A 26,188-nucleotide genomic window follows, 5' to 3' on the forward strand; every position below is an offset into this window, starting at 1 on the left:
GCATATGCGGGATGGTGTAGGTTTAGATATATGCGGGTGCGGTGCGAGGTGGTGCGGGTCAAAATAGTTTTTTTAAATCCTTTGTGGGTGCGGTGCGGGTTTTAACTTTTTGCAAAATTACAACGTTTCAACTATTGCTAATATTATTACAACCCGAAAATATTTACTTTTTCAGTTTTGAACCTGTGGTTCCTTTCTCCTATGCATTGATTATTTTAGTCTCAAAGTTTTTTTAAAAATTTTCATGTATCTGATCTCATTACCTTGTACGATACGTCTGAATCATTAGAAATGACATACTGATATATTAAACTGAATTCCAATACTGATACATGTAAAATCAGAAATAAATATATTAAAAACTTTAAAACCGAACACTGTTAAAAGTTAAAACTGACAGCATTCGGTAGAATTTATAGTTATGGATATTCAAAATTGGACTTCTTTGGTTTGCAATTTGGATTCCAACATAAACTTTTAGATTATGAATATAATTGAAAATAAAATTAAATAAGATAAAAATATTACAAATTGAAAGAAATAATAAAGGGAAAATTTTTCAGAGTGGGGCGGGGCGGTGCGGGTGGACGCGGGTGTTGATGCGGGGCAGGTGGATGCGGGTGAAAATATTATGTGGGACGGGTTGAAATTTTGTGGGTTAAGGCAAAACCCGCCCCGCCCCATTGCAGAGATATGGTCAACTACACTTGTTCCTACTGCTATTGCATATAGATACACTGCATATACTGTTTTCTACCATTTCACACTTGAAAACAAGAAAAAGGTTTTCTATTCTCACAGAACCAAGACTGACAGTTCCGTATGCAGCTCTCGAGGCCATCATATGTTGTAATTCTCTCTTGTTCAGCAAAGTCAATGCTAAACTCTCTGTTTCTCGTGCAGCAGGCTAATGTCTGTCTCATGATCACCATATTTGTCAATCCTGATTAATATTGCCCAAATATGCCTCAAATATTAGGGGAACTAGTAAGCCATTTACAAAGCCTCTGTTTTTCTATTTGATCAAATGAAGCACTTCAATCTTCTAGCATGTAAAAAGGATGGAAATAGAAATCATTCACGATCCCACATTTAGCCTTTCTCACATATACAAACAGCTAACTATAAAAATAAAATTAAAAAATCCCTTCCATCTTAACATGCAAAAAAACTAATGTTTGGTATGTTTGAAGCTGAAGTTAGGCATTATCTGTCTTATATATGCTCCTCTAGGCAGTGACTGAACACCAAAATTAGTTCAGCAATTAAAGATCCTGCGATGCACCTTCATACTTGGATAAAACATATGCAACTTCATTTTCTCCCTTGTATTATGTTGGGCTTTGTAAATTGTAATTATGCTCCTGTATGCTATCCTTCATTTGTCTAATTGTATCTTGAATCCTCGTTGCGTTTATGAGTTCGTGTCTAATTGTATCTTGAATCCTCGTTGCGTTTATGAGTTCGAGCAGTGGCGAAGTTAGAAATTTTACGAAAGGTGTTCAAAATTTAATATACACATATAAAAAATAATTTTTGACATATATACACAATATAAATTTCTATATATAGAGTATAATTTTTCAATGAAGGGTGTTCGGTTGACCACCCTTCAATATATGTGGCTACGCCACTAAGTTCAGAGTGGTCTCATTATCAGTATCAGGTACAGAAGTGTTAATGGCCATTTTGAGATGAGTAGAGTACCCAAGTATATTGGTGAAAAAATAAAAGAGTTCCCACTTATATTAGGGATACTTTTTTTTGTTTTTCAGAAGAGAAGCGTATTAGTGAGAGATTTTTCACCAACACGGCGACACCCATTGGAAAATAGCTTTTTCGAATTATCAGTTAGAAGATAACCTTCGTGTTTCGGAGTTCTGATGACTATTTTGGTATTCATAGCAAGTTAGAATACTCTGATGGGTCAAAGGCCATCATGTAAAAAAGAATATTCACATTTATAACCGGTTGGCAAATTGGCAATAACTTGAAAATATCAAGCTAGGGCAAAAAATGAAAAAATTAGTTGGCGTAGACACTTTTAGGCTCCGTTATTAGAGTTTGGCCAACTTTTCACAAGCATTTTGGCTATGTTTTAATCTCCATCATTTATATACAAAATAAATAATAAATAAAATGAAGAGGAGATTCATTATAATACACCAAGCTAAACAGCCTAGTTTGCACCCTGCTAGAAGAGAAAATTGTTGGTATTCTAACCGGTAAGTCAATATTGCTGAGGTTAACAAGCTAGTATCATGTGTTTGATCCAAAAATCTTCCTGTTAAAGCACAATCCATTCATTCTCCAAGACTTTGCATAGACCTTCCAGATTTAACACAACAATTAACTCTTATACAAGTGTTATCAGCACACTCGATTGACAAAGACACCCGCCAAAAGAAGTAAAAAGGTTGTCTATGAAATAAACCAACAGTTACAGTTCCAAGGTAGAAATGAGGTGCCTGTGGGGGCTACGAGGAAGGTCATGGGGACATAAACAAGGTAAAAACACGATTAATATGTGATTTGGGATTAAGCAAAACAAGAATAATGAAAAATAAGTCGATGAGATAAGCATAACTAGCACTATGACCATGGTAGCAACTCATGATGTAGAATGGGCAATAACTAACACGCGCTATAAAGACAAGGTCAATTAAATGTGGCAATAATTTACGAATGAACTGTACAAAGGGATCATCGATGCTTGACACGCAATTTTAGATACAAAATGGCTAAAAATGTGAGTAGGACAATAAGATGAAGGATAAGCTCACCACTCGTAAAACATTCTTCCAGAACAAGACCATAAGAGAGTCAGTGATTGAGCTCACCAACCCATCAACGTTCTTCTGACTTTGTCTACAATCTGATTTCTACCAACCATACATGACATGTCAAATCTACAATTTTCGTCTAAAAGGAATCTGTAAACCTCCCACACAAGATCACTTGTACAATGCCTTCCAATTTCCGCCTGCAAAAAGATATTAAAGGTCATCCACCGAGTGAAGAGGGATGAAGTGATATAGTGAACCATCCGGAGCTGTAAAATTAAAAACATGGGCATGAGCACCAGGTCTATAAATGGGAGATTAGTTGCTTAAAGAGATAAAGCCTCCATTCAATTTTCTTTAGAACTTTGTCCTTTAAGAAAAGGTGCATACACACGCAATCCGTCACTTTGAAACATTCCTTCATTACTAGATACTTACCGAGAAGATGCAGATCCCTAGGGTCTTCATTGCCAGTGTAACGTCATAGAAAACACGTGGTCTACCCTTTCCAGATAGCTCCACAGGATTAGCAACCAAAAGTTCAGTATCTGGCCCACGATTTGTGATGATTACACGTAGAGGATGAAGCATTTCCGCTTTTAAGCGGGAACAAAGAACATCTTGTTTATCTGGATCCACAATCTTTTTCCCATCCTTCTGCCGAATAAAAAGGTCTAATTCCCTCTGACCCTTATTAACCGCTGAAAATCGACCATAAGCAATCTAAACACAAGAGGAAAGATCAACTATCAGATTAACCAGCATGCTTTTCTAATTCATTCTTTCAGTGCCATATAATCCAATGACAAGTAGAGATATAAACCGAGATGAAAGTAATGGATTTGGAAAAAAAAATCTCATCTATGAACAACAAACTTTTGAAATATTCGGCAAGTGTTACAGAACAAGGTTTTGCTTATATCATTAAAACAGTAACGGGAAGAATCATCTTCTTCCTTCGTTTGATAGGTAAACAAGCATTCAGCTTCCATAACAGAAGGCAGAAACTTACAATAATGATTACCTACCAAGAATACATTATTCCTTAGGTCCCATTTTGGTTGTCCACTTTTAGTTTGACATATTTTCTTTTCATGAAAAACATGTGAATCTCTGTGTTTTAGAAGAGTAGAAGAAAAGATAAAGTTGTACTGAGAAGACTAGAAACAGGATGATGAAACTTCAGTATTTAAAATATATTAAAATTTTTAGTTTAAAGAAAGTGGATAAAATTTAGACCACGCCATAAACGAAAGTAGGGAAGGCATTTTAGAGAGGCAGTGTCATTTTACGTCTGAGGTTAAAGAATAGGAGGATGAAGATATTTGGCGGAAAAAGATCAGGGCCCAGCACTGGATTAGGAGACAAAATAAGACTATTGAGGATGCTTCTGCATAGGCATAATGTTTACCATTTCATCAAAGTGGAGACCAAAAACAACATTGACAATATCATTGAACTTGCGTACCTAATTTTCTCTATAGCATAGACAATTCTAGTACTTTTGGTCCAATGTTTGCTAGGAGTCTTTTGGTCTTGTTAAAGATTTATATGCCAGTACAGAGCTTCTAGGGCTAAAGAAACTAACCTTTTAGACATGGACAATGAGGATTCTATAGTCGACCCAAACTTGCTCGGGATTGAAGCGTAATAGTTGTAGTAGAAAATAATGCAATTATCGACTTCAAACTCATTGAAGTCAGGGAGGAACCCAATTCAGGTCAATACAGCCAATTATAACAGGACACTCTCACAACTATAAACAACAAAATGAAAGGGGAAAAGTAAGAAATATATAATTTTTAATATAATAGTCAGTACCTGAATATTGCAGTCTTTCAATGTGCGCATAATGTCATAAAGAAAACCCTTGTGATCAACACAATCAATCTGAAGTAATGTATGCGCGGGGCTCATCGAATTATCTATTGTCACACTACCCCTCTTCAAATTCATCATATCTGGGCTAAGAGCCTGTGTGCGAAATTCATTATCTGATAGTTCACACCTAAATAGTTCCTCAGCAACTGATGGAGAAAGAGAAGAGACACATTGCAGGTTGTCAAACTGTGAGCCTGCTAACTGAAGCTCACAACTAAATGATTGGCCCAGAACAGCATGCAACTGCTTGTACGTCTCATCTTGCCTCTCTTTTGTGTGTAAGAGCTCCCTGAACATGAATATTAGTGAAGAGATATCATCGATAGCTATAAGATCTTTAATTAACACAGTAGAAAAGCAGAAGTTTTGTGCTGAAAGATCTATATTACAATATCTCAAAAATATTTCATTTTCCATCATTAACCTCTCTGAATAATATTATAATTGGTAACAGACATACGGGAATACAATTATAAGATTTAAGGCAGGAAAAGGTAAATGGAAACATCATCTGCAGATTATATTTTTGTTAGTCCAATATAAAGTATGGATGAAAACAGGACCTTACGTATCAGAAATGGATGTTATTAGTCTTCTGAACAGGGATATATCATGCATGCTTATTAACATTCTTAAAAGTCAGTTTGATACAAATAAAGCAACATCAATGGAGCAAATATGAGAATAGCTAGTTTCTTTTTCTTTTAAATCCAATAAGACCTACATAATAAATTAGTGAGAGTCTAAAACGAAGAAGCATCATGTAAGCCCCAAGACACTGCAGCGGAAAGACACAAAAAGTTAACAAAACACGGTAATTCCTATTCAAGACGTGTTAACAGTTAATTCACTTAAACCAGATTCTCTTTTTTCATTCAGAACCCACTGTCCCGCTCCACCATGCATTTAACCCGAGTTCTGTATCAGACTGTTTAAGAGATCACAACAAGAACAACGACAGGTCCATTACAACTCTACAACTCGATATTCTTTGACCAAAATGGGGAAGAGATTTCCTTACAAGTTGTCTGTTATGAAGAAAAGGTCCAGCACACGACCATCTGGAGTTGTTGTCACCTTTACCCTTTGGATGGTAAGCTCAAGCTCGCAGAGAACTTGGGTAACATCTAGCAAAATCATGCAATTAAATCAGAAAAGAACAAACATTAGTCAAAAATTAGGACCAGCAAGAAATTTATTTTACCATGCAATAATCCTCTTCGGTCGTGGCTGCAAAATGTCAGCAGGTATACAGGAGAAGAAGCGGCAGGTGGAGATGGTTGGGTCAAATAGAATGAAACAGAACATGACGGGCATACTGATAGAAGGCGCTCCTTCAAATTCGCCCACCTTACCATAGGTGAGGAAGCATGAGGAACCACCCATAATATCACATAGCACCATATCCCATCTGTTGAAACATCTGATTCATAGAAACTTTGAGCACTTACTAAAGACGAAGAGAAAAGGAAAACTAAATGGATCAAGGGAGCTAAAGTGCCAACATCTAGTCAATGGCAGAGCTACCTTTGGTGTAGGGGATTCAGTTAAATTCCCTTCGCCAGAATCTTGCACTGTGCAGGAAGGGTAAAATATATTTTTTTTTTTTTTTACATATATAAAATATTGAATCCCCTTGACATTGGTTCATATTTTAGGCGTGACATTTTTACATTTTTTTGAATCCCCTCACTCAAATTCCTAGTTATGCCACTGCCATTAGTACATGACAATAGTTTTAAGAGAACAGGAGAAGCAAAGTCCAACAGCTAAAATTGTACAACTCGATGTTCATTCACCTCAACAAAAGCGTGAAAACCAATATCGTAGTATAACTTCATGGTGAATCCATGATTTAAACATCGTGCCTTTGCCACCCCTTTAATACATATACATACGTTTTCTTTAAATTTTCTAGGCCGTGCCCGAGACAGTGGGCAAACATTTGCACCATCTATCAGCATATATGCTAAGTCCGCTCTGCTTCACATATCACTACATACATATATGTCTAAAAGTTTCAACGAAAAACTAGACAAAGTATGCACAAATGCTGGCCATGGAGATATATAATTTCAATACAGAAATAGGAAACAAAGCTTCCCTTAACATGAGAAAATACGAGTAGATTGTTTAAATCATTAAAAAAATTGAAACTTAGAATAATCCCGCAACAAGCAACTTATACCCAACATTCAAAACCCTAATCAGACGAAATGCTAAACAAAATAGAAGTAAATAGTGTATAAGATCGGAGCTAGAAGCATGTGGAGAAAACGCGAAGCTGGGATATATATATAAATAAAATCCGATAAGATATAAAATTAGTAGATTACCTCCTTTGATAATGTAGAGACCAAAATCGAGAATAGTATAGCAAATATCACAGCCGAGGCCGGTTTTGTCCGGACAATTTACCGTAATTACATAAGGTTCACCAGCCTTCTTCCCTTTCTGAATCACTACGGCGTCGTCAGTCGGCAATCCCATGCCGGAGCTTCTTCCCTTAGCCAGTTTTCAGAATTTGCAGGCAAAAATACTGGAACGTTCAATTTTAGCAGGTAATTTTGTTGTTTCAGACATAAAACGGTACTAGTAATATATAATTGTAAGATGTAAACCATTTCAATTTATGTAAATCCTAATTCTATTAACTTGTGTTTATAAAAGTAAGGGTTAAAGTGTATTGGTCAAAACCTGAGAAGTTGATTTGCTAATAAAATAAGTAACTTCTAATTTTGATGAAAAGTAGGATAAAAGAGTGTTAAGAATAACTGATCCTTTCTCTACTGGTTAATTGACTTTTATTTTTGATGAAAAGTTGTAATGAAAGAATTTTCAAAAGTAATTTGTCCACTTAAAAGAACTTATGCATCTACGTAGTTTTAAATGTAAGAAGGGATAAGAGAGTGAAAATAATATGTAGAAAGATTCGAAAGGATAGAGTGGTTCTAATCGAATCAAGATTAAGAAAACATCACGAATCAGTTAAGTTTTTTTGAATAAAACATTCTGTATGGGTATACCGCAAAAATAATCTAGTTTCATGACCCTAATATTATGTCAGGATTAATTGTTTGTAATTCAAGGAGTATGTCGTAAAATTCTTACATAGATATGTTGTTGTGAAGTTTTATATAATAATGTAAAATAACCTTAAAATAAAAGAGGTTACTTTTTTTGTGGGAAATTATAGGTTAGTTGTTAAGTCGTTACGTGTGGCCTTTTCTGGATATGGTCCTGCTCCGTCGTTGTGCTAATTATTGGCTACATTTATCTTATCCTATGCTTTTAGAAAAACTGTGGAAAACATAATCCCTGATAATAGGTGGGTTCTACCTGTATTATTCTGCAACTCCAAAGTTAAGGCAATAGTCTCTATTCTGCCCTTCTTTTGAGAGTAATCATATGTAGAATTTGTCTCAGGAAACCTTTAGTCTATCGAAATCAATATTGGCAAAGAAAATAACACGGCAGAAGCAAAGGATTAACATAGGTAAATCAAAATTTAAGTTTTTTCGGTTTCCCAAAAATAGAAAGAGCTGAGCAGTGTATGTCTTGAAATTCTACTGCTAGTTACTGCTGATTACATGTTCTAATAGAAATTCGAACGCGGTCAAATAGTTCTTTTATATATACTAGTTGGAAGCTAGCTCATCCTAATAGACTACTAAACTTTATTAGGTAAAAATCCTATTAGATTACCAAAAAACATAGAACTATTTTTGAAGAACCAATATTCAACATACCAAATAGCCTTCAGGATAAACATCACGCTGGCCCTACTGCAGTTCATTTTTCATTTCCTTAGGCTTGCCTCATAAGTGTAATGATAAAAAAAAATTCAGTATGAACAAAACACAGAACACTAACATCTGGTGTTACAAATATACACAATGGCACAAACTTCATCAACCATATATACGAATATATTGAAAGAATGTACAGCCAATGCGGGCTAGCCAAACTAGTTTATGCAGATCTTCCATCTGAGAGCCATTCTATCAATTACTACCAGATCTTCTTTTGGATCTTCAGTGACTTATATCAATTCATGTGAATAAAGGATCACAGTTTTGGTCAATTCAGTAGGACATGGAACTCTTTCGACACGAAAATATAGCAGTAATCAGATGTTTGATTGAATCCTTTTCATGCTCATTGATGAATTATATCACCATGTACAGAACAAAAAATCAGAAATTCAAGAGAGTAATGTAAGCCCTATGTGATCAATATATCTATGTTGTCTAGTACACAGCAGAAAGATTTGGGTAACTTTTATGGCATTATAGTCCCTGAAGCAAAAAGTATTAGGTTCAATTTTCAACTAATAGTTAAAAAGTAATTAAGTGCTACTTTTAGCAAAGACAGCATAACTTGAGAGCACAATTTAACAAAGAATACATTACTGAATAAAAGAATCTCAATGCCATTTATATACCAGCAAGGAAAACCTCAGATCTTCTATTTCTTGTGTTACTCTTTCAGTAGTCACTTGTACATTTTTGAGTATTGCATTCACCAATAAGATAATATGTCAGTTCTGAAAGGTTCACCAACCACTGAAAGCAATATAGTCAGCTTTTCCACAATACTTCTATGATGGAGGAATTCTTTGACATTTTTCTTTTTAGCAGCTTCATAGAATTGTAATATACTATTACTATCTTTTGCCTTTTTTGAGTTCAACAAGAATTAAAAGAATAACTAATTAAGATGTAAAAGCTGATAAGTCAGCAATAATGATAGGTACCTTATACAGACGAGTCAGTTGGTGAGCTGAGCTTTCTCATGTGGTGGTGAGCACGGATAGCCTGTTGCAAGTAAAGTAATCGTTTGCAGATGTTTACATCAAAAGAGATGACAAAAACTAAGGAACTCAACATATCTTCACGTTCAAAGTGCAAGAGAGCTTGATGAAGCTGGAGTTAACTTCTCAAAAATCAAACATTTATACAAATTTGGAAAAAGAAAACTGTTGGTTATCCCACAAGTTTATTCGATATCAAGTTCGAAAATGGATTGATGGAAATCCCTTGTTTAGAAGCCATCGATGCAATGGAGACCATCTTGAGAAATCTTTCACGGAGTATACATGTCTCATGGATCATCTTATCAACTCAGACAAAGATGTGAATTTAATGATGATTCGATGCAGGCGAAGCAAATCACATATTTGTCTGAGTTGATAAGTCGATATTAGAAACATTTGGGACGTAAATTAGACGAGTGTTGCTCATAAGTTGTGAGCTTTCTCTAAGACAAATTTCCAGCAAAACAAGGAATTCCATCAAACCAATATCGAATTTGATCGAATAAACTCATGCAATCACATCAGTTGTCCCTCGTCCACATCTGCATAAATATTTCTAATTTTAGAAAAATAAGCTCAGCTTCATCAATCTCTATTGCAATTCACATATGGTTGGGCATCATGTTGAGGCCCTTAGACTTTAGCATTTCAAGCTCAGCTCGCTGGTTTAGTGGAGGCCATTCTTAGCTCTATCCAAACTTGCAGGCACAACAAGGACACTGCTAATGGCATCTTGTCTTCCAACTCAAAAAATCCAATATCTGTGTTTGAATAGAGGTTGCACTGATAAGTGCTAACTGTATTGTTCCCTTCACAAACCACGAGTTAATAATTTACTGATGCATTTGCCAAGTAAAACGTGTGGATTTAATAGGAAAAAATGACTTGCATAACAGAATATCGAGAAATTCCATTGAAATACAATACCGCACATCTTAAAGGTTTTGTAAAGGATCAATCTGACTATCTTCTAAATTGAAGAAAAAGATAACCCAAATAAATAACACACTTACAGGTTCCTTTCGAAAAACTCAGCAGTTATTGAAGTCTCCAGTGAGAAGCCCGATGGCAATGATTTCTCTCGATGAATCAGTTATCGCTGAAAATCTCTGGCCAACGGAGACTGCTTATATGGACTATGGAGCAGAAAACCTAGATCAAAGCGTTTTAATTCGACCCATCCCAGCCCATTATAGATTTTTAAAAGCAGTACTGACCCCACCAGATCCGCAAATGCCTTGCCTTGTCAGTGGCATACTGGCATTGAAAAGTAGAGGCAAGGTGTCGATTTAACAACATTGATTAAAGAAGAATAATTTGTCTACCCTTCTCAGCTTCTACTTATGCACAAAGCTTTTAAGATGGTGGCTGTTAATTATTCATTGTTTGAACAAGTTTTGTTCATCATTAAAGGTTCTTATTCACATTTGAAAACTTATTAATGTGAAGCAAGTGCTGCAGGGAATAAGTCGATACCAAAGGAACAACGCATTTATGATTTTGTGAGCAGACATCTCTACACAGTAATAGGACAAGAAACTCTAATTAGCTGTCGTTAAATATTGCAAATATCTATGCTCAGAATTCATCAAATTGTCTTCATGAGACAAGAAATGCAAACCTTTGGAAGGCTAATCAAAAAAGAGCCAGAGAGTAAAACAGAGCCATCTCAGTAGGAATATCTCCAGCTGCAAAGAAATAGTGGCAGCTTAAATGATTTATTCCTAGTTGAACTGCAAGAAATATCAAATGATTGAAACTGAATACACCAGCAAATAACCATATCATTTAACCACCGTACAAGTAAAACAACATGTGTAATCACAAGTCATAAGAACTCAGGTATGTGCAACAAAGCTATAATGAAAGACAAGGATACCAACATAATAGATACTCTTAACACATTAGCTGCTCAGCCATTTCAAAGAAAAATTAAGCATATCTACTCCACCATAAGGAATTGCATCAATTACCACTACAATTGTATATGCTTGGAAGAGCAAATGCATACTCGCCTAAGCCTCCTCATCAATGTGAAACACCCGACAATTCCAATAAACAAAAAAGAGCGAGGATATGCAATGTAGTAAATGCAAAATATTTCTAGGAAATGGTCTCTATTACTTGATTTTATAACGAGGAATTACAATATCCAGACCTTAACAACAGAAACTTAAAGTACCCTAGCTTAAACTGACCGCTAAAACAAACATGAAATCTACAATCACTAACAACAAAAACACTATAAACCCTAACCCCCAAAATTTAACCTCCAAATCCGTACAAGGTCCTTCCCTGCCTCTTGAGAGCGTACACAACATCCATAGCAGTAACAGTCTTTCTCCTAGCGTGCTCAGTGTAGGTCACAGCATCACGAATCACATTCTCCAAAAAGATCTTAAGCACTCCACGTGTCTCCTCGTAAATCAACCCAGAAATACGCTTGACACCACCCCTACGAGCAAGCCTACGAATAGCTGGCTTTGTAATCCCCTGGATGTTATCTCTCAACACTTTCCTGTGCCTCTTTGCTCCTCCTTTGCCCAATCCCTTGCCTCCCTTTCCACGTCCAGACATTTTTCGAAAGCTTGAGAGAGAGAAAATAGAAATTGAATTTCTAGGGTTTTGAATTTAAAAGAGAGAAATGAGCTTTGATTGTTTTTGATGAGATTGAAATGGCTTGAGTTTGTTGTTATTTATAGCCGCTGGTTTTGTGGATCGGCTGTTTGAAGTTGTGGAAAAGGTTAAATCGTGACCGTTAGTTTTTTGGGGATTTGAAAAGAAAATCGACGGTTAAGAGTATCGATCCGAGTGAAAGGATGAAACGTAATGTGAATCGTTGATTGGATAGAGATCAACGGCGAGGAGTGCTTTTTGTGTGTTGACGCGGATTGTGCTTTTTGGCTGAGATAGGCATTGTACTTTTGGCGGGGTTACGGAAAATTGTATTTTGGAGTATGAAAACGAAATGTGATTTGAATTTCGAAATTTTTTAAGAGCATGAGTAAACTTTAGGAGGTCAAAACTTGGATTAATTTAAAATTACCAAGGTTTTTTATTGTTTAATCTAAGTAAGTACTTAAGCATTTGGATAGTATCTGAGTTGAAATTGAAAAAGCTAATCATTAAATTTGAAGTTGAAATATGTATAATAATTTTTTTCCACTAACTAACTAATCAAGCATGAACAACAAAATGAAAATTTTCCTTACTATATTAAGTTAAAAATGACCTGATTATATAGTAAAGTACTTATGTTTCTACCATGTTGAGAAAATTAGATTATCTCTTTTTTCTTGTAGAAGGTGAATTTATCGTAGCTCGTATTTAATATGCAAAATATTTTTATAAGGATGATAATGAGACGTGTAACTCTAATAAATGACCTTTTTATTAATTTCATTAGGCTCTATAGCGGAATTACCTACTCTAATTTATGTAACTGTCTTGGTTTACTTTGCAGTGCAAAATACTTCCTCCATTCACTTTTACTTGACATGTATACTAAAAATAAATTTTTATTTTTACTTGTCACTTTATGCATATCAAGAGAAAATATTTTTTTTTCTGTTATACCCATAGTATTTATTACTTATTTCAAATCATTTTCTCAAATCCAATAAAATATGCATCAATTAATATGGGTATCATGATAAATTATGCACTTCATTTATTATTTCTTAAGCAGCGTGAAAGTCAAAACGTGACAAGTAAAAGTGAACGGAGAGAGTAGCAATCAGTGTTTTTTAAAAATGGGAGCGCGAGCCCGGGCACTTTGCTTGTGACAAAGCGGGCATAAAGTCCACGAATCTTTAAGGACCCGTTTGGCCATGAGTTTTGCCAAAATAAATTTGGGATTTATTTGGCAAACACATGTTTGGCCATAGATTTTGCCCACATTTTGGCAAGATCCCAAATCCCAAAATCACCTCAATTGCTCATTTTGGGCCAAAACATGACCATTATATTTTTTTAAAATTTTAAATATTACCCCGAACTTTTATAGTTTGTAAAAGAGCTCACATTTAAATAATCACCTCAATTTCTGCTCTTGTTCCTACTTCTTTCTTTGTATCTGCTCTCGAAAGAAATTGAGATTGATATCTACTCTGAGGAAGCTGTGACTACCCACTTGCAATTTGTCTTGCAAAAACATGGTTTAGCTGACGAAAAATTTTCACTAGCAGTGCCTTTCTTGCTTAACCCCAGCTTTCGCAAGATATTCGTTCATATGACCGAAAAAAATCAAGTCGAATGGTTTAACGACTTAAAGAAAAATTGAGCTAACTGTTATTTTCATTTTATTATGTTGTACTCTAATGCATGAAACGTTGATGCTAATTATTTTAGTTGTACGTTGTGGTGTAGGCATGATTGTAATACGAGTAATGACTTCCTATGTGTAATATGAATAATGACTTCCTATGTGTAATCTGAGTAATGAAGGTTATGTATATACAAGATAGCAAGTTTGTTTGTTTAGTACTATTGGGTATTTGTGATAGTTTTTTGAACTTGTGGGTATAAGTCATGTTTCATTTTTTTTCAAATAAAAAGTGAAATATGTTTTGAAAAATCATGTTCAAACACATTTTCATCTTCAAATCAAACTTCACCAAAATCAGAATTTTCAAAACAAATTTGGGAATCTATGGCCAAACGCTAGCTAAATATTTGTACTTTATATATTTAGAAAATTGGTATATAAATAGAAAATAATATAGGAAATACATTAAAATAATAAAACTACAAAGTTAAATGGCTGAATACATACATAGCCCGTTAAACTAGTTCATTTTTTTCATTTAGACACTTGAACCCATTGGTGCTCAAATTATATTGTGTAATTGAACACACATTGCTGACATGGCACATCATGTGTAGTAGACTCTCCTTTCAGATAGTGAAAAGTCCTAAACTTTATTTTATATATATTTTTTATTTTGTCTCCTTCAACCTCAAATTTTCCACCACCTTCACTTCCTCCGTCACCATTCCCACCACCTCCAAAAACAATTCCCTTAAATTGTTTTAGCTTTTTTTTTTTTTTTTTTTTTTCACAGTTACTTCTCCTCTTCATCATATAAAATTTGTCTCTCCCTTTTATCAAAATTACCTTAAATTTGTCTTTCACTAAAACCACCACTGCCACCCTTACCGGCGAAATTCAGACCACCAGCGATTACCTTCTTCTTTCCCTCGCCTTCTTCTTTCTTCTTCACATATATAAAACTCATTTCTTTCGGATAACCTACTTCTATAGCCATTGACACACACACACACACACACACACATATTCATGAATGCTTTGAAGGTTTTATTGGGTATGACATAATTAAAAGTTGAACAAATTTGATCCCATGAATCAACAAGATTCATAGATCTCAGTTTTCTGAAATATGTGGTATATAAATGTGCTAGAAATTAAACTTAAATTAACAATGTAAAATGTAGTATAAAAGAATATAGAATGGAGTACATTGGAATGATGAAGTTGGACGACAGTGGGTAGTTGTTTAATCAAAAAAGGGGATAGTTTGCTGGTGGTGGCGTCACAGTGGTATATGGTATTTTCACCTGGGGATTGGGCGTTTAATGAAGGAGCCCAAAGGCAAGGTGGAAGAAAAGGGTGCGTTGATGTGTCACTTTCTCATTTGTAACACTGCCATGTCAACAACATTTGAACCTCGCGCATGAAGTATTTTGGCTTGCTGCAAAAAATATGTTCAATGACACAATATAATTTGAGTTCCAGTGTTTAATAAGTAGAAAAAATAGACAAGTTTAAGGGGCTACATATGTATTCGGCCAGGTTAAATAAAGTGTGCAATATCATGGAATTAAGGATGTTTCTAATACGAACAGTAGCTCTCCTCCCGATGAGGAAGTAGCCAGGGAAATTAGGGTGTGTATGATTTTACGGGGAAAAAATTTTCCTTCAAACCTTAAAAGTACGAGGCATGCTCATTCCTACCATATGATTATGCTAGACTATTCTATGCTAGATTATTCTATTCATTCATTTTGCTAGTTCCCCAACATACTATTCTGCAGACTATCCTATTCATTCATTCTTCGTTCTAATGTATCTTGGTTTCTGAGTCCTAATTCAAACTAAGGTATTATGAGACTCGTAGGGTTGGGAGAGCAAGATGGTCGATCTCTTTCTTAAAAATTGGGATGAGTCGATGTCGATGGAGATAAACCTTTCTCATATCTCATGGGGTCTGTCCCGTAAATTTAACCTGAAAAAAAATTAGTGTAACCACCTCTCGAACTATTCTAAGCCACTCCGAATGAGTGAGTCAGTCAATCATGTCCAAAAGCTAGGCATGCTCGACTTCCACTAACATGCGTAAAGCCCTTATAAAAGAGAAGCTCGCATGATAGAGCCAGTTCTTCTATTTATTTTTTTTCTATTTTTTTTTTACAATTATAAGTCAATGTCTCGTCTCCTTTAAAACGAGGCGGCTTGAAATCTAACTCTCAAGATCGACTTCACGAGACCATTCTGGCCTTTATTGAATGGGCAATTACAAGTTTATTCTGCTAGACCATCCTAGTTAAGAGAAGAAGAAAGGTCAATACAAGAAGGTTCATGTGAGTCCATCCAAATCATGTTAAGTATGGGATTTAAGCCTGCTTGGAGATTTCATATCTCTCACACGCGTGAATTCATCCTAACAATTGTCGATTAGGTCAAAATAAGAAATTCTTCAGATGATCAAGGGAGTTCCCTTATCCAGTAGATGAGATTAGGGTGAAATGTATTACATTTTCTTCGATTGGTTCGACTAAGGTTTTCTTTCTACTTTGACTTGGCTTCCTTGTCTTTTGATTTGGACTTGCTTACATTACACAAATGACTATGTAGAGTTATTTATGCTATCTGGCTTGAGTTAGACAAGTTAAAAAATTCGAACATAATTTTTAAACTGTTTGAACATAGTTTTGGTCTTTGAATAATATAAAGGCTTATAAAAATACCAGGATACGAATTAGAGTGGTCAATATAGGCTGGCCCGACGCAGCATAGCCCGGTCCACACTGGCTTTGACATTTTGGCGGGGTTGAACTGGGCCAGCTCACTGTTTTGATGGGCCTTAAAATAGTCAGCCCAACTTTATATGGGTCATGGCCCCCACGGGCTGGCCCACCTTTTCAAAAGTTATTTTTTATATTTTTAAAAATTTAACTTTTAACCTAACAACAACAACAACGATCCAGTAAAAACATACAAGTGGTGGTTTGGGGAGGATATTGTATACGCAGACCTTACCCCTACCCGAAGGAGTAAAGAGACTGTTTTCGAAAGACCCTCGGCTCAAGAAAACGGAGAAGACGAGAAGAGAAGGGAAGGGACAATATATTAGTACCATCAAACATAAACCAAAGAAATAATATTAGCATCATAAAAACTAGAAAATAGTTGAAATGCAATAACAAAACCAGAAAATAAGCCCGATGCTATGAAAACGTAAGGATAGGGAGAGCACAACATTAACCCCTAACAGTCTAAAACCACCCTATCGAACTAGCCTCACCCCAGGACTCGACTACGTCATAACATACAACCTTAATGCTCAACCTCCACACATTTCTATCAAGGGCCATGTTCTCGAAAATCTGCAGCAATGCCAGTAAAAATAGCACAGGCTAGCCAGTTTTCGGACTGGTCATTCAAGAATAACCAGCGTTTGCAAAGTCATTGAAAAATAGTCACAATTTTGCTGCAACACGAAACGTTCCAGCATAATATACTGGAGATCGGTGCACCTGTGTTTGAACTTCCAGCATATTATGCTGGAACTCCAACACGCGAAAAGTTCCAGCATAGTATACTGGAGATTAGAGCACCCATATATGAACTTCCAGTATATTATGTTGGACCGGTATATTATACTGGAGTTCCAATACATTATGCTGGAATTTCAGTATATCATACTGGAATTTCAATATATTATGCTGGAGTATTTTCCTGATTTTGAACAGTGTTTTCATTCAAATTTATCTTTACATGCAAAGTGGCTAAATTTCGATTACTTCCGAAATTGTGGCTATTTTTGAATGACCATTTGTAAATCTGGCTATTTTTGAATTTCTCCCGCAACGCCATGTCCTGTCTAATCACCTTTCCCCAATACTTCTTAGGTCGCCCTCTACCTCTTCTTGTCCCCGCCAGGGCTAAACTCTCGCACCTCCTCACCGGAGCATCAGGGCTCCTCCTCCGCACGTGCCCGAACAATCTGAGCCTCGCTTTCCATATTTTGTCATCCATAGGAGCCACGCCCACCTTCTCCCGAATAACTTCATTCCTAATCTTATCCATCATGGTATGCCCGCACATCTACCTCAACATCATCATCTCTGCCGCTTTCATCTTCTGGATATGAGAGTTCTTAACTGTCCAACACTCTACCCCATACAACATGGCCGGTCTAACCACAACTCTGTAGAACTTACCTATGATTAACGATGGCTCTCTTGTTACACGAGACTCCTGATACTAACCTCTATTTTATCCACCCCACTCTTGATGCTAACCTCTATTGTGTTCATGGCATATCCAACACCAACAAATTATGTTCGCCAAATACATTTGATTCCTCTTGTGAAACAAAGATGTAACATCTTTATTTTGATCTAAATCTATAATTATATGCAGTGTTAATTAGTTAATTAAGAAATAACTAAAATCTTAAGAGTAAAAAAATATTTTAATTCACATAAAAAATATTACCAATTTTTACGTTGGATTGCTCTTCTTGTTATTTTTAGTATCCTATATTTTTTTAATTAAATACGTTTACTAAGCCCATGGGCCAGCCCAACCCACCTCAAGCAAGCCTCATGAGCCACAAGCTTACTTGAGCGAGGCTTAAAAGTCTCATTTCTTAAATGGTATCTAAAAATCTTTGCCCAACCCTATTAAATCATGACCTGGGTTGGGTCGGCCAGCGGACGAAACCCATGTTGACAACTTTAATACAAATCAACCACATTACCCTAAGAATCCAGAAATTACAAGAAAATATGTATCATCTTGGAACGAAAATGTCATTTGGAGCTCCAGAGAAGTAAATGAGTAAAGAAACATTTATAGTTTAAATTTTTTCTATAAGTCACGAGTTCGACCGTGGAAGCAGCCATTAATACTTGCATTGTAGGCTGTCTACATGTACAATCCTTCCCGACCCTTACGGAATGCTTTGTGCGCCAGACTGTCCTTTTTTCGTATAGAAAGAATGCGATTTCCGGATGAATAGTTTCAACAAAACTCATTTCATAGCATTCTTAGTGCAAAATTGATGATATTAGGTCTTCTATTCTTAGTTGCACTGTTCTAATTTTGGATTTTTATCACAAGGATGACTTTTGAAGAGTAGTCAAGGACTAGTCAATGAATTTCGAGAGCAACATAAACTATGGGACGAGCCTCAAAGTGTATGATATTGACCAAAAAAAGCAAACAAAAAAAGTATACCACCAAATAGCAACAAAAAGATTAAACCAACTTGTGTCAATAGAATTTCTTAATAAATCACATGGGAAATCGCCACATGTTTATGAAAACAGTAAATGAAGCACACTTGACTTCCCAAATCTTCATCCAAAAACAAAACATGAAGTAGAAAACTCTATATACCATGAGTAAAAACATTCAAAGAAAACAAGGGAGATTGTCCTCATGGATAGACAACAAAAAACAATATCAAATATTATTGTTTCAATAATATGAATGCCAAAATAATCTGCAACTCTCTTTATATCTTTTTAGAGACCCCAAGCCTGAGTCTGAAATCTTCTTCCATTAGTGGAAGGCCATCGCGCAATTTGACTTTTGGTTCCCATCCTAACAATTCTTTTGCTTTTGCGATATCTGGTTTCCTTTGTCTTGGATCATCTGGTGTATTTTCCACCGATTTGATCTCCACTTTTGGATTGATAAGCTGCAAACCAAAAGTAATAACAACTTTCATGTCGTTATTCTTAAGATTAAAAGAGCAATTTTCTAGCAGCAGAAACAGAAGCCACGCGAAGTCCAAACTTTTAATATACAAATTCTGGTTTTCAACTAATCCATGGCGTTGACACACACACACACACAAAAAAAGGGGCAGCTCGGTGCACTAAGCTCCCACTATGCGCGGGGTCCCGGGAAGGGCTGGACCACAAGGGTCTATTGTAAGCAGCCTTACCCTACATTTCTGCAAGGGGCTATTTTCACGGCTTGAACCCGTGGCCTCCTGATGACATGGCAGCAAGTTATCCTGACTAGCTCGAACTTCGGTTCTACCTTACTTCAGTTCAAAAGCAAGGATTTTTGCTCTACCATTTTCCCAACTGAGTTGAAAGAAAACTGAACAAGAATTTATATGTACACACACATATATGATCCCCTTCATACATATCAGATGATTACAAAATGTTTCTCACCTCATTTTTCTTCTCCTATATACATGGAAAGGGTACTAAATAAAATTATTTTATTGTGTAAATAATAGTTAGCTTTTGTTTGTAAAAGTAAATGAAGCAACGATTTTAGAAACGAAACTTCAATGCAATAGGGAAAGAGTTTTAGAAACAAAACCTGCACACAAAGTGCATGACTAGCCAAAAACAATGTTGACAGTATCTTGGCAACTTAAGCGAGCTAGACCTTAGTCTAAACGTTATTCAAGAGACAAGAACAACATCGCTTCTTACTGTACAAATGAAGCATAAGAAACAAGGAGAAGCTTCATGAGAATATATGATTACCTCCTTGACTAGTTCCGCAAGCTCAATCATGGTGAATTCACCTGTACAGCAAGATTATAAGTAATCGAACAACAAAATATTTAAAACTATAATTCAGCTTGATAATGATATCGAAAGTTTCTTCAATGATGTGGTAGACGTGCACCAATTGATTCAGACCATTGATTTGTGCAAACTACAAAATTATCAGACTCCTGCATCTCATCAGGATCTGGCGCGTGTGTGCCGGACTCACAAAAGAAGAATACCACCTTTAAAAGATAAATCAGTCAATCACCTGGATTTCCAATGTTGATTGGCCCCGTGTTTTCCCCTTCCATTAGCCGAATAAGCCCATTAACCTTCAAAGTTTCAACGAGTTGGGGAATGAGAAGATAACATTAAGAGCAAGATCATAACCAAGAATGACAGTAATAGTATTTCGTTGCCATACCATATCAGAGACGTAACAGAAACTGCGAGTCTGTGTCCCAGGAGCTTGAACTGTTAATGGTTCATCACTAAAAAATGGAGCAAATTAGAAATAACATTATTAGCCATAAGTTAAAAGGGTTGGTATATTTAGGTGGGATATTGATTGATACAAACAGGAAGATAGCTATATTTGTATATTTTAGCAGAGTAACAGCACTTGAGAGAAAGAACTTACCGAAGTGCTTGAGCTATAAAGTTGCTGACCACACGCCCATCATCGATATTCATCCGAGGTCCATACGTATTGAATATTCTAGCAATGCGAATTTCTGTCCCAATACATCGATATTAATGGATAAGGAAAAATAAGTTGTGGACAATCTGAACAATATCACAGGAACAATAGATTTACCAATCCCATGTTGTCGGTGGTAGTCAAACATCAATGTCTCTGCCACACGCTTCCCCTCATCATAACAGCTCCGAACTCCTATATACATGAGCGATATTGTTAGACGCATGCTTCACCAGATGAGATACTCAAATGTTAACTGACTAACTCATCAGACCAAAATGGTTTTTGGATTTCTAGTTTGTAATTCATTTTCTTAAATACTTTTGTAAAAGAATTTTCTTGTGATCAACGTGATTGACTGAACCATGTAGGCTAAAAGAGAACAGATAGTGAAACTTTAATAGTTGAATCTCCAAATATCACCAAATGCAAATCCGTATTGTCCTCCGAGTAGGTGCAGATGTAAAAACATGAGTAACACACACAAAACAATATATAATGTGGTGCTTCTGTTCATTAGTTTAAAAATTGTTGGAGTTCATCGCGTTGTAATGAAATCCAAGAAGTGAGAGGACGTACCAATTGGGTTAACATTACCCCAATATTCCTCAGTCTGAGGATGCACAAGAGGGTCACCATAAACCTCTGAGGTTGACGTTAGCAGAATCCTACATAAAATTACAGAAAATGAGTTGAAGTGAATGCCAAAAAAATGAGGTCAAGAAGCATTTTCAATCTTCAAACCTTGCTCCGACACGCTTTGCTAAGCCCAACATATTTAGCGTGCCAATGACATTAGTCTTTATTGTCTGTCAGCAAAAGAAAATAAGAAAAATGCATCATAAACAAATTTTTCTACTTCGCTAAATCTCTATCCTTTCCTATGGAAGTAAGAGATTATTGCTAAGGATAAGTGATAACCAGATATTGCATGCCATCAGATTTTATACTACCCAAAGCCGAGAGGCTTACTGAGTGATGTTAAATAGAAAAAAGAAGAGTTGCAATGTTGACAAGTTAATGTTCCATTTTCTTCTTTTCTGGGATGACAACAGAAAATTACGATTTACTGCTCGCTAAGAGGAGCTGACTAGAAGAAGAGGATAAAAAATTAAAGCCATTCTGCTCATGAAATATGTCAGTATGAGCAAGAAAAGAAGAAGAGGATAAAAAATTAAAGTTATTCTGCTCATGAAATGTCAGTATGAGCAAGAAAAGAATAAGACGATGCATGTTAGTTGAAGTTGGCATGTTTAAATTACAAAATCAGACAAACCTTAACAGGATTGTACTTGTAGAATATTGGAGAAGCCGGGCATGCAAGATGATAAATCTGATCAACCTCAACTAACAAAGGCTCTGTCACATCTACAAATGATAAAAAGGAATAAAACAGTTATGCATCTGATACTACAGTTAAAATACTTTTACATAAAGAATCCCCAAATACAATCTACTGATCAGTTTCATAACAGAACTTGGTAGTCTTCAATATCATTAAACGATTAAATTACTTTAAAATAAAGATAAGAATGTTCCAGCTTGCTGAATTCAGTAAGTGGTTCAAATATTAGTTAACTAATATATGAATGAAGAAAAGATGAGAGTTATACCATGGCGTTTAAGCTCGAATCTGGGATGACCAATCCATCTTTTAAGATTATCCTTCGAACCAGTGAAAAAGTTGTCGACAACAATAACCTGCGCAACCATAAGCAAAAAGTTTTCACTGTATAATAAGAAAGATACAGTAAGGGGCATCATACTATTAGCTGGTTTTATCTTTCCACATTAGAGAATGAGAGCCTAATGTTTGTGATGCAGTACAGGAAACATTGGAAAAAACCCGATTAACAAAAGAATCTCTTTCAGAAAAAAATACCTCATTCTTCTCATTCTCCATCAATTTGTCAACTAGATGGGAACCAATAAATCCAGCTCCTCCAGTAACCAAAATTCTCATGTTAGGCTGCCACCGGGGATACAACATATTAGTAAATACCGTATGAAGGTTAGAAAACAGAAATAGGTAGACCTAGTATATATGGTTTTATCTTAGAAGGTTAGTGTGTGGATGATGAGAATTCTACATAAATTTGTGACGCCGGTAAAGCACATTGATTATCATATGTAATCACTATCTCTCTGAGTTTCAACTTGTTGATGGCATTGTAATTAGGCCAAATGAACAATTTTTAACCCCTAAAGAGTTGCCAAATACAGAAGCAAATGTCAATTTCCTATCTCTATGTCAGGTACACATAATCTTTTGTTTTCACAATAAGCGAATACCAAATCACCTCATCGCTTTAATGATTCATAACTAATGTCTAATTCAAATTTTATCAAATTCGTAGAACAAACTTGTAGTCAAACCTATGACAAAGAGAACAATCAAAGGAATTAATGAAACAACCACAGTAATTTTCAGAGGCTGATGGATTCAACTGAAGCAAGTATTTACGTCACAAAACATAAGTATACATGTGAAGAATATTTTCAACAAATTAGGATTAGACCCCATAATTTCATAAGCACGATAGATTCAATGGCGAAAACTTAAAGGTTAAACTCAACAACAACAACAAACCCATTGTAAACCGGTGCGGTCTGGGGAGGGTAATAGACTGTTTTTGGTAGACCCTCGGCTCAAGGAACAGTGAAAATAAAGCAACTTAAAGATTAAACTCATCAAGTTTAAATTTTTGATTCGGGCGTGTCTAATAATTTTACCTGAAAGAACTTTGAGAAGCGCAATGGAGATGGAGTTGGAGGAGGCTTTGTTGTTGTTTGGTGAGCTCCATTTGCAGAATTCTTTGCCATTTCTCAGATCTCTCCAACAAGTCTCCTGCAATCATAAACTGATCAATTAGTATATAAACATCACCAAGATGCACAAATCCAAACACAGAGTATTATCATTAGATCTACAACATATCAAAACCTCCTTAATCAATTAACATAACATCAAAATCTCAATAAAAATAAAAATAAAAAGCAAAAAGACACAAACCTTAACACAAGAAAATCACGTTATATACCAATTCATCAATCTTTAATATAACATACCTTATCTCCTTTGATCAAAGTCTTTGAACAAACCCAAAAAAAAACCTTTTTTTGCTGTGCAAGTTCTGTGATACTAGAACATGCAAAGAGATTATATATATATACAGTTTAGCTTTTTTGTTTTTTACACTTAAAAACAAAAAGGGACTAATTGAGTTACCAAACTTGCCAACCAGAAATTGCAGGCAACAAAATAAATGTCATAAGTTAAATACAGAATATAATAGTAATTGAAAAAGAACCTAAATCAGATTGCTTATAATTGACGAAACGTAAAGATGAAAGAAGGGTAGATAAGAGAATCATAGTACAGTTCAGTGCACCAACCTTAGAATATTTATTTACTTTTTGACTGTTCAGTTCAGATCTTCCCGGCCCAAAGTCAAAGCAAAGCAAAAATAAAATAAAAAATCACTTATAGTTACTGCGTTGGATAAAAATCAAGGATATTGCTAATCTCCAAGAATTAAGCAATTAATGGAGAATCTGGATTCCGATAATACTGGAAGATAATTTAAAAATATGATTGTCTCTCCTTTTTTTTTTTTTTTTCTTTCTTGTATTTAAGTTTTCCTAGTAAAGGAAAAGACTGGAAAAAGAAGATTCGAAATAAGAACACTGGAGAACTTTTGTCTTATTTTAATTTGTTATTATTGACTTCGAAAAGTTCGAGGGTGACTTGGACACGTGAGCTTGATTTTTCGCTGGATTTTTGCATGTATTTTTTTCTTTTTTTTCCTTTTTTTTTTGGTATGGTAATGGGGCGAAAAAGATAAATATTGAACTGAAATATCTTTGCATAAAAACTGAAATATCTTGACTTATATTATAAAATAAAGACCGTAAAGTAAAGACAAGTATAAAGAGAAACTAATATATTATTCAAATTTCAAACTTATGTATATAATAAACTGAAAACTCATCTATTTATATAAGAAAGCAAGTAGCTACGAGGCTTTTCTTTAGCTGCTTGTAAGCTGTCTGCATGAGCTGCTTGCAACCTGCCTGTTTAATAAGAAGATGCTGCAAATTATTTCATTGAACTGCTTGCAACCTGCCTGCATCATGTGATGACCCAAAATGTCATCTTTAAATTTAATAAGTAATTCTGTGTTCTAAGACCTCGAAAAGTACCATTTATCATTCCCCGACTTACATGCGCAGCCCGTAAAATTTTTCGAAAAGTTTTCATGTGAAAAATGGATTAAAATGTGAAATAGAGCTTTAAAACTCAGTTGAGTTGACTTTGGTCAACATTTTTAGCAAACGGATCCGGATCAGTATTTTGACAGTTTTGGTAGCTCCGTATCATGATTTGGGACTTGGGCGTATGCCCGTAATTTAATTTGGAGGTCCCTAACTCAAGTTATGACCATTTAACGGAACTAGCAATTTAAAGGCTAAAGATTCCAAGTTTGACCACGGGGTTGACTTTTTGATATCGGAGCCGGAATCCGATTCTGAAAATTTGAACAGCTTCGTTATGTCATTTATGAGTTGTGTGCCAAATTTGAAGTCATTCCGGATTCAATTAATATGTTTTGACACGAGATTTGCAAATTGAAAAGTTTAAAACTCAAAGTTTGAATCGGGGTATGAATTGTAATTCCAGCGTTGTTTGACGTGATATGAAATCCCGAGTAAGTCCGTATTATGTTATTGGACTTGTTGATATATTCGTACGGGGTCCCGAGTACCCCGAGAGTGATACAGATTTAAATCGGATCAAGAATTGGACTTAAGCAAAATCTAAAATTTTGCCTTATGTTGTAATCGCACCTGCGGATTTTTGCCCGCAAGTGCGAGCTCGCAGAAGCGAGCCTTTGGTCGCAGATGCGCCCGGGCGTGGCTGGGCAAAAGTCCGCAGGTGTAGAAACCTGCACGCATCCGCGCGTCCGTAGAAGCGAAGGCAGCGCAGGTGCGCATTTTTCCTCCGTAGGTGCGAGGCCTCGCCTGGCAGCCCTATTTCGCAGATGCGAGATTTTTCTCGCAGATGCAAGTTCGCATGTGCGATCCCAGGCACCGCAGGTGCGGAAATGACTGGGCAGTGTATATATCGAAGAGTCCGATATTATTTTCACATTTTGGTCGTTTTGAACTCGGTTAAGGCGAATATTTGGGCATTTTTCACGGAAAACATTGGGGTAAGTGTTCCTTATCCTATATTGA

At 35.7% G+C, this 26,188-nt stretch overlaps 3 protein-coding genes across 7 annotated transcripts; all 3 read right to left on the bottom strand.

Annotated features, from left to right (window-relative positions):
- Positions 1–2,647: 2,647 nt before the first annotated feature.
- Positions 2,648–7,424, bottom strand: LOC104095767 (ACT domain-containing protein ACR9-like). Of its 3 annotated transcripts, none has more exons than XM_033655988.2 (6): positions 7,001–7,424; positions 5,869–6,075; positions 5,686–5,791; positions 4,605–4,953; positions 3,222–3,506; positions 2,648–3,052 (listed from the first exon to the last, which is right to left on the bottom strand). In XM_033655988.2, the coding sequence occupies exons 1-6, from the start codon at positions 7,152–7,154 to the stop codon at positions 2,837–2,839; spliced, it is 1,317 nt and encodes a 438-aa protein (XP_033511879.1). In that variant the 5' UTR covers positions 7,155–7,424; the 3' UTR covers positions 2,648–2,836. The 3 variants fall into 3 exon arrangements, with proteins under 3 accessions (XP_033511879.1, XP_033511878.1, XP_009600257.1); XM_033655987.2 differs by having other exon boundaries at positions 5,869–6,087; positions 7,001–7,414; XM_009601962.4 differs by having other exon boundaries at positions 2,648–2,983; positions 5,869–6,087; positions 7,001–7,312.
- Positions 7,425–11,580: 4,156 nt separating this feature from the next.
- LOC104095768 (histone H4) lies at positions 11,581–12,160 on the bottom strand. The gene has a single exon (XM_009601966.4). The coding sequence runs from the start codon at positions 12,055–12,057 to the stop codon at positions 11,746–11,748; it is 312 nt and encodes a 103-aa protein (XP_009600261.1). The 5' UTR covers positions 12,058–12,160; the 3' UTR covers positions 11,581–11,745.
- Positions 12,161–18,985: 6,825 nt separating this feature from the next.
- LOC104095769 (UDP-glucuronic acid decarboxylase 6) lies at positions 18,986–24,639 on the bottom strand. 3 transcript variants are annotated; one of them, XM_009601968.4, is made up of 13 exons: positions 24,347–24,639; positions 23,684–23,798; positions 22,833–22,919; positions 22,564–22,651; positions 22,227–22,318; positions 21,695–21,759; positions 21,530–21,618; positions 21,068–21,145; positions 20,891–20,984; positions 20,675–20,741; positions 20,519–20,582; positions 20,242–20,282; positions 18,986–19,430 (listed from the first exon to the last, which is right to left on the bottom strand). In XM_009601968.4, the coding sequence occupies exons 2-13, from the start codon at positions 23,771–23,773 to the stop codon at positions 19,245–19,247; spliced, it is 1,041 nt and encodes a 346-aa protein (XP_009600263.1). In that variant the 5' UTR covers positions 23,774–23,798; positions 24,347–24,639; the 3' UTR covers positions 18,986–19,244. The 3 variants fall into 3 exon arrangements, with proteins under 3 accessions (XP_009600263.1, XP_009600262.1, XP_018626148.1); XM_009601967.4 differs by lacking the exon at positions 24,347–24,639 and adding an exon at positions 24,020–24,217; XM_018770632.3 differs by lacking the exon at positions 24,347–24,639 and adding an exon at positions 24,016–24,063 and having other exon boundaries at positions 23,684–23,795.
- Between the last annotated feature and the right edge of the window lie 1,549 nt (positions 24,640–26,188).

This window comes from Nicotiana tomentosiformis, chromosome 11 (assembly GCF_000390325.3).
Source record: "Nicotiana tomentosiformis chromosome 11, ASM39032v3, whole genome shotgun sequence".
Lineage (NCBI taxonomy): Eukaryota > Viridiplantae > Streptophyta > Magnoliopsida > Solanales > Solanaceae > Nicotiana > Nicotiana tomentosiformis.

Bases quoted from the DNA above. Each gene is read 5' to 3' on its own strand.
- LOC104095767 (XM_033655987.2), bottom strand. From the start codon at position 7,154: ATGGGATTGCCGACTGACGACGCCGTAGTGATTCAGAAAGGGAAGAAG. The intron at 6,088-7,000 runs GTAATCTACTAA...TCTATGAATCAG, and splicing joins TCTCTACATTATCAAAGGAG to ATGTTTCAACAGATGGGATA. The intron at 3,053-3,221 runs GTAAGTATCTAG...TTAATTTTACAG, and splicing joins TAGGGATCTGCATCTTCTCG to CTCCGGATGGTTCACTATAT.
- LOC104095768 (XM_009601966.4), bottom strand. From the start codon at position 12,057: ATGTCTGGACGTGGAAAGGGAGGCAAGGGATTGGGCAAAGGAGGAGCA.
- LOC104095769 (XM_009601968.4), bottom strand. From the start codon at position 23,773: ATGGCAAAGAATTCTGCAAATGGAGCTCACCAAACAACAACAAAGCCT. The intron at 21,146-21,529 runs GTACGTCCTCTC...TCATGTATATAG, and splicing joins GGGTAATGTTAACCCAATTG to GAGTTCGGAGCTGTTATGAT. The intron at 20,985-21,067 runs GTAAATCTATTG...GTATTGGGACAG, and splicing joins CCACCGACAACATGGGATTG to AAATTCGCATTGCTAGAATA.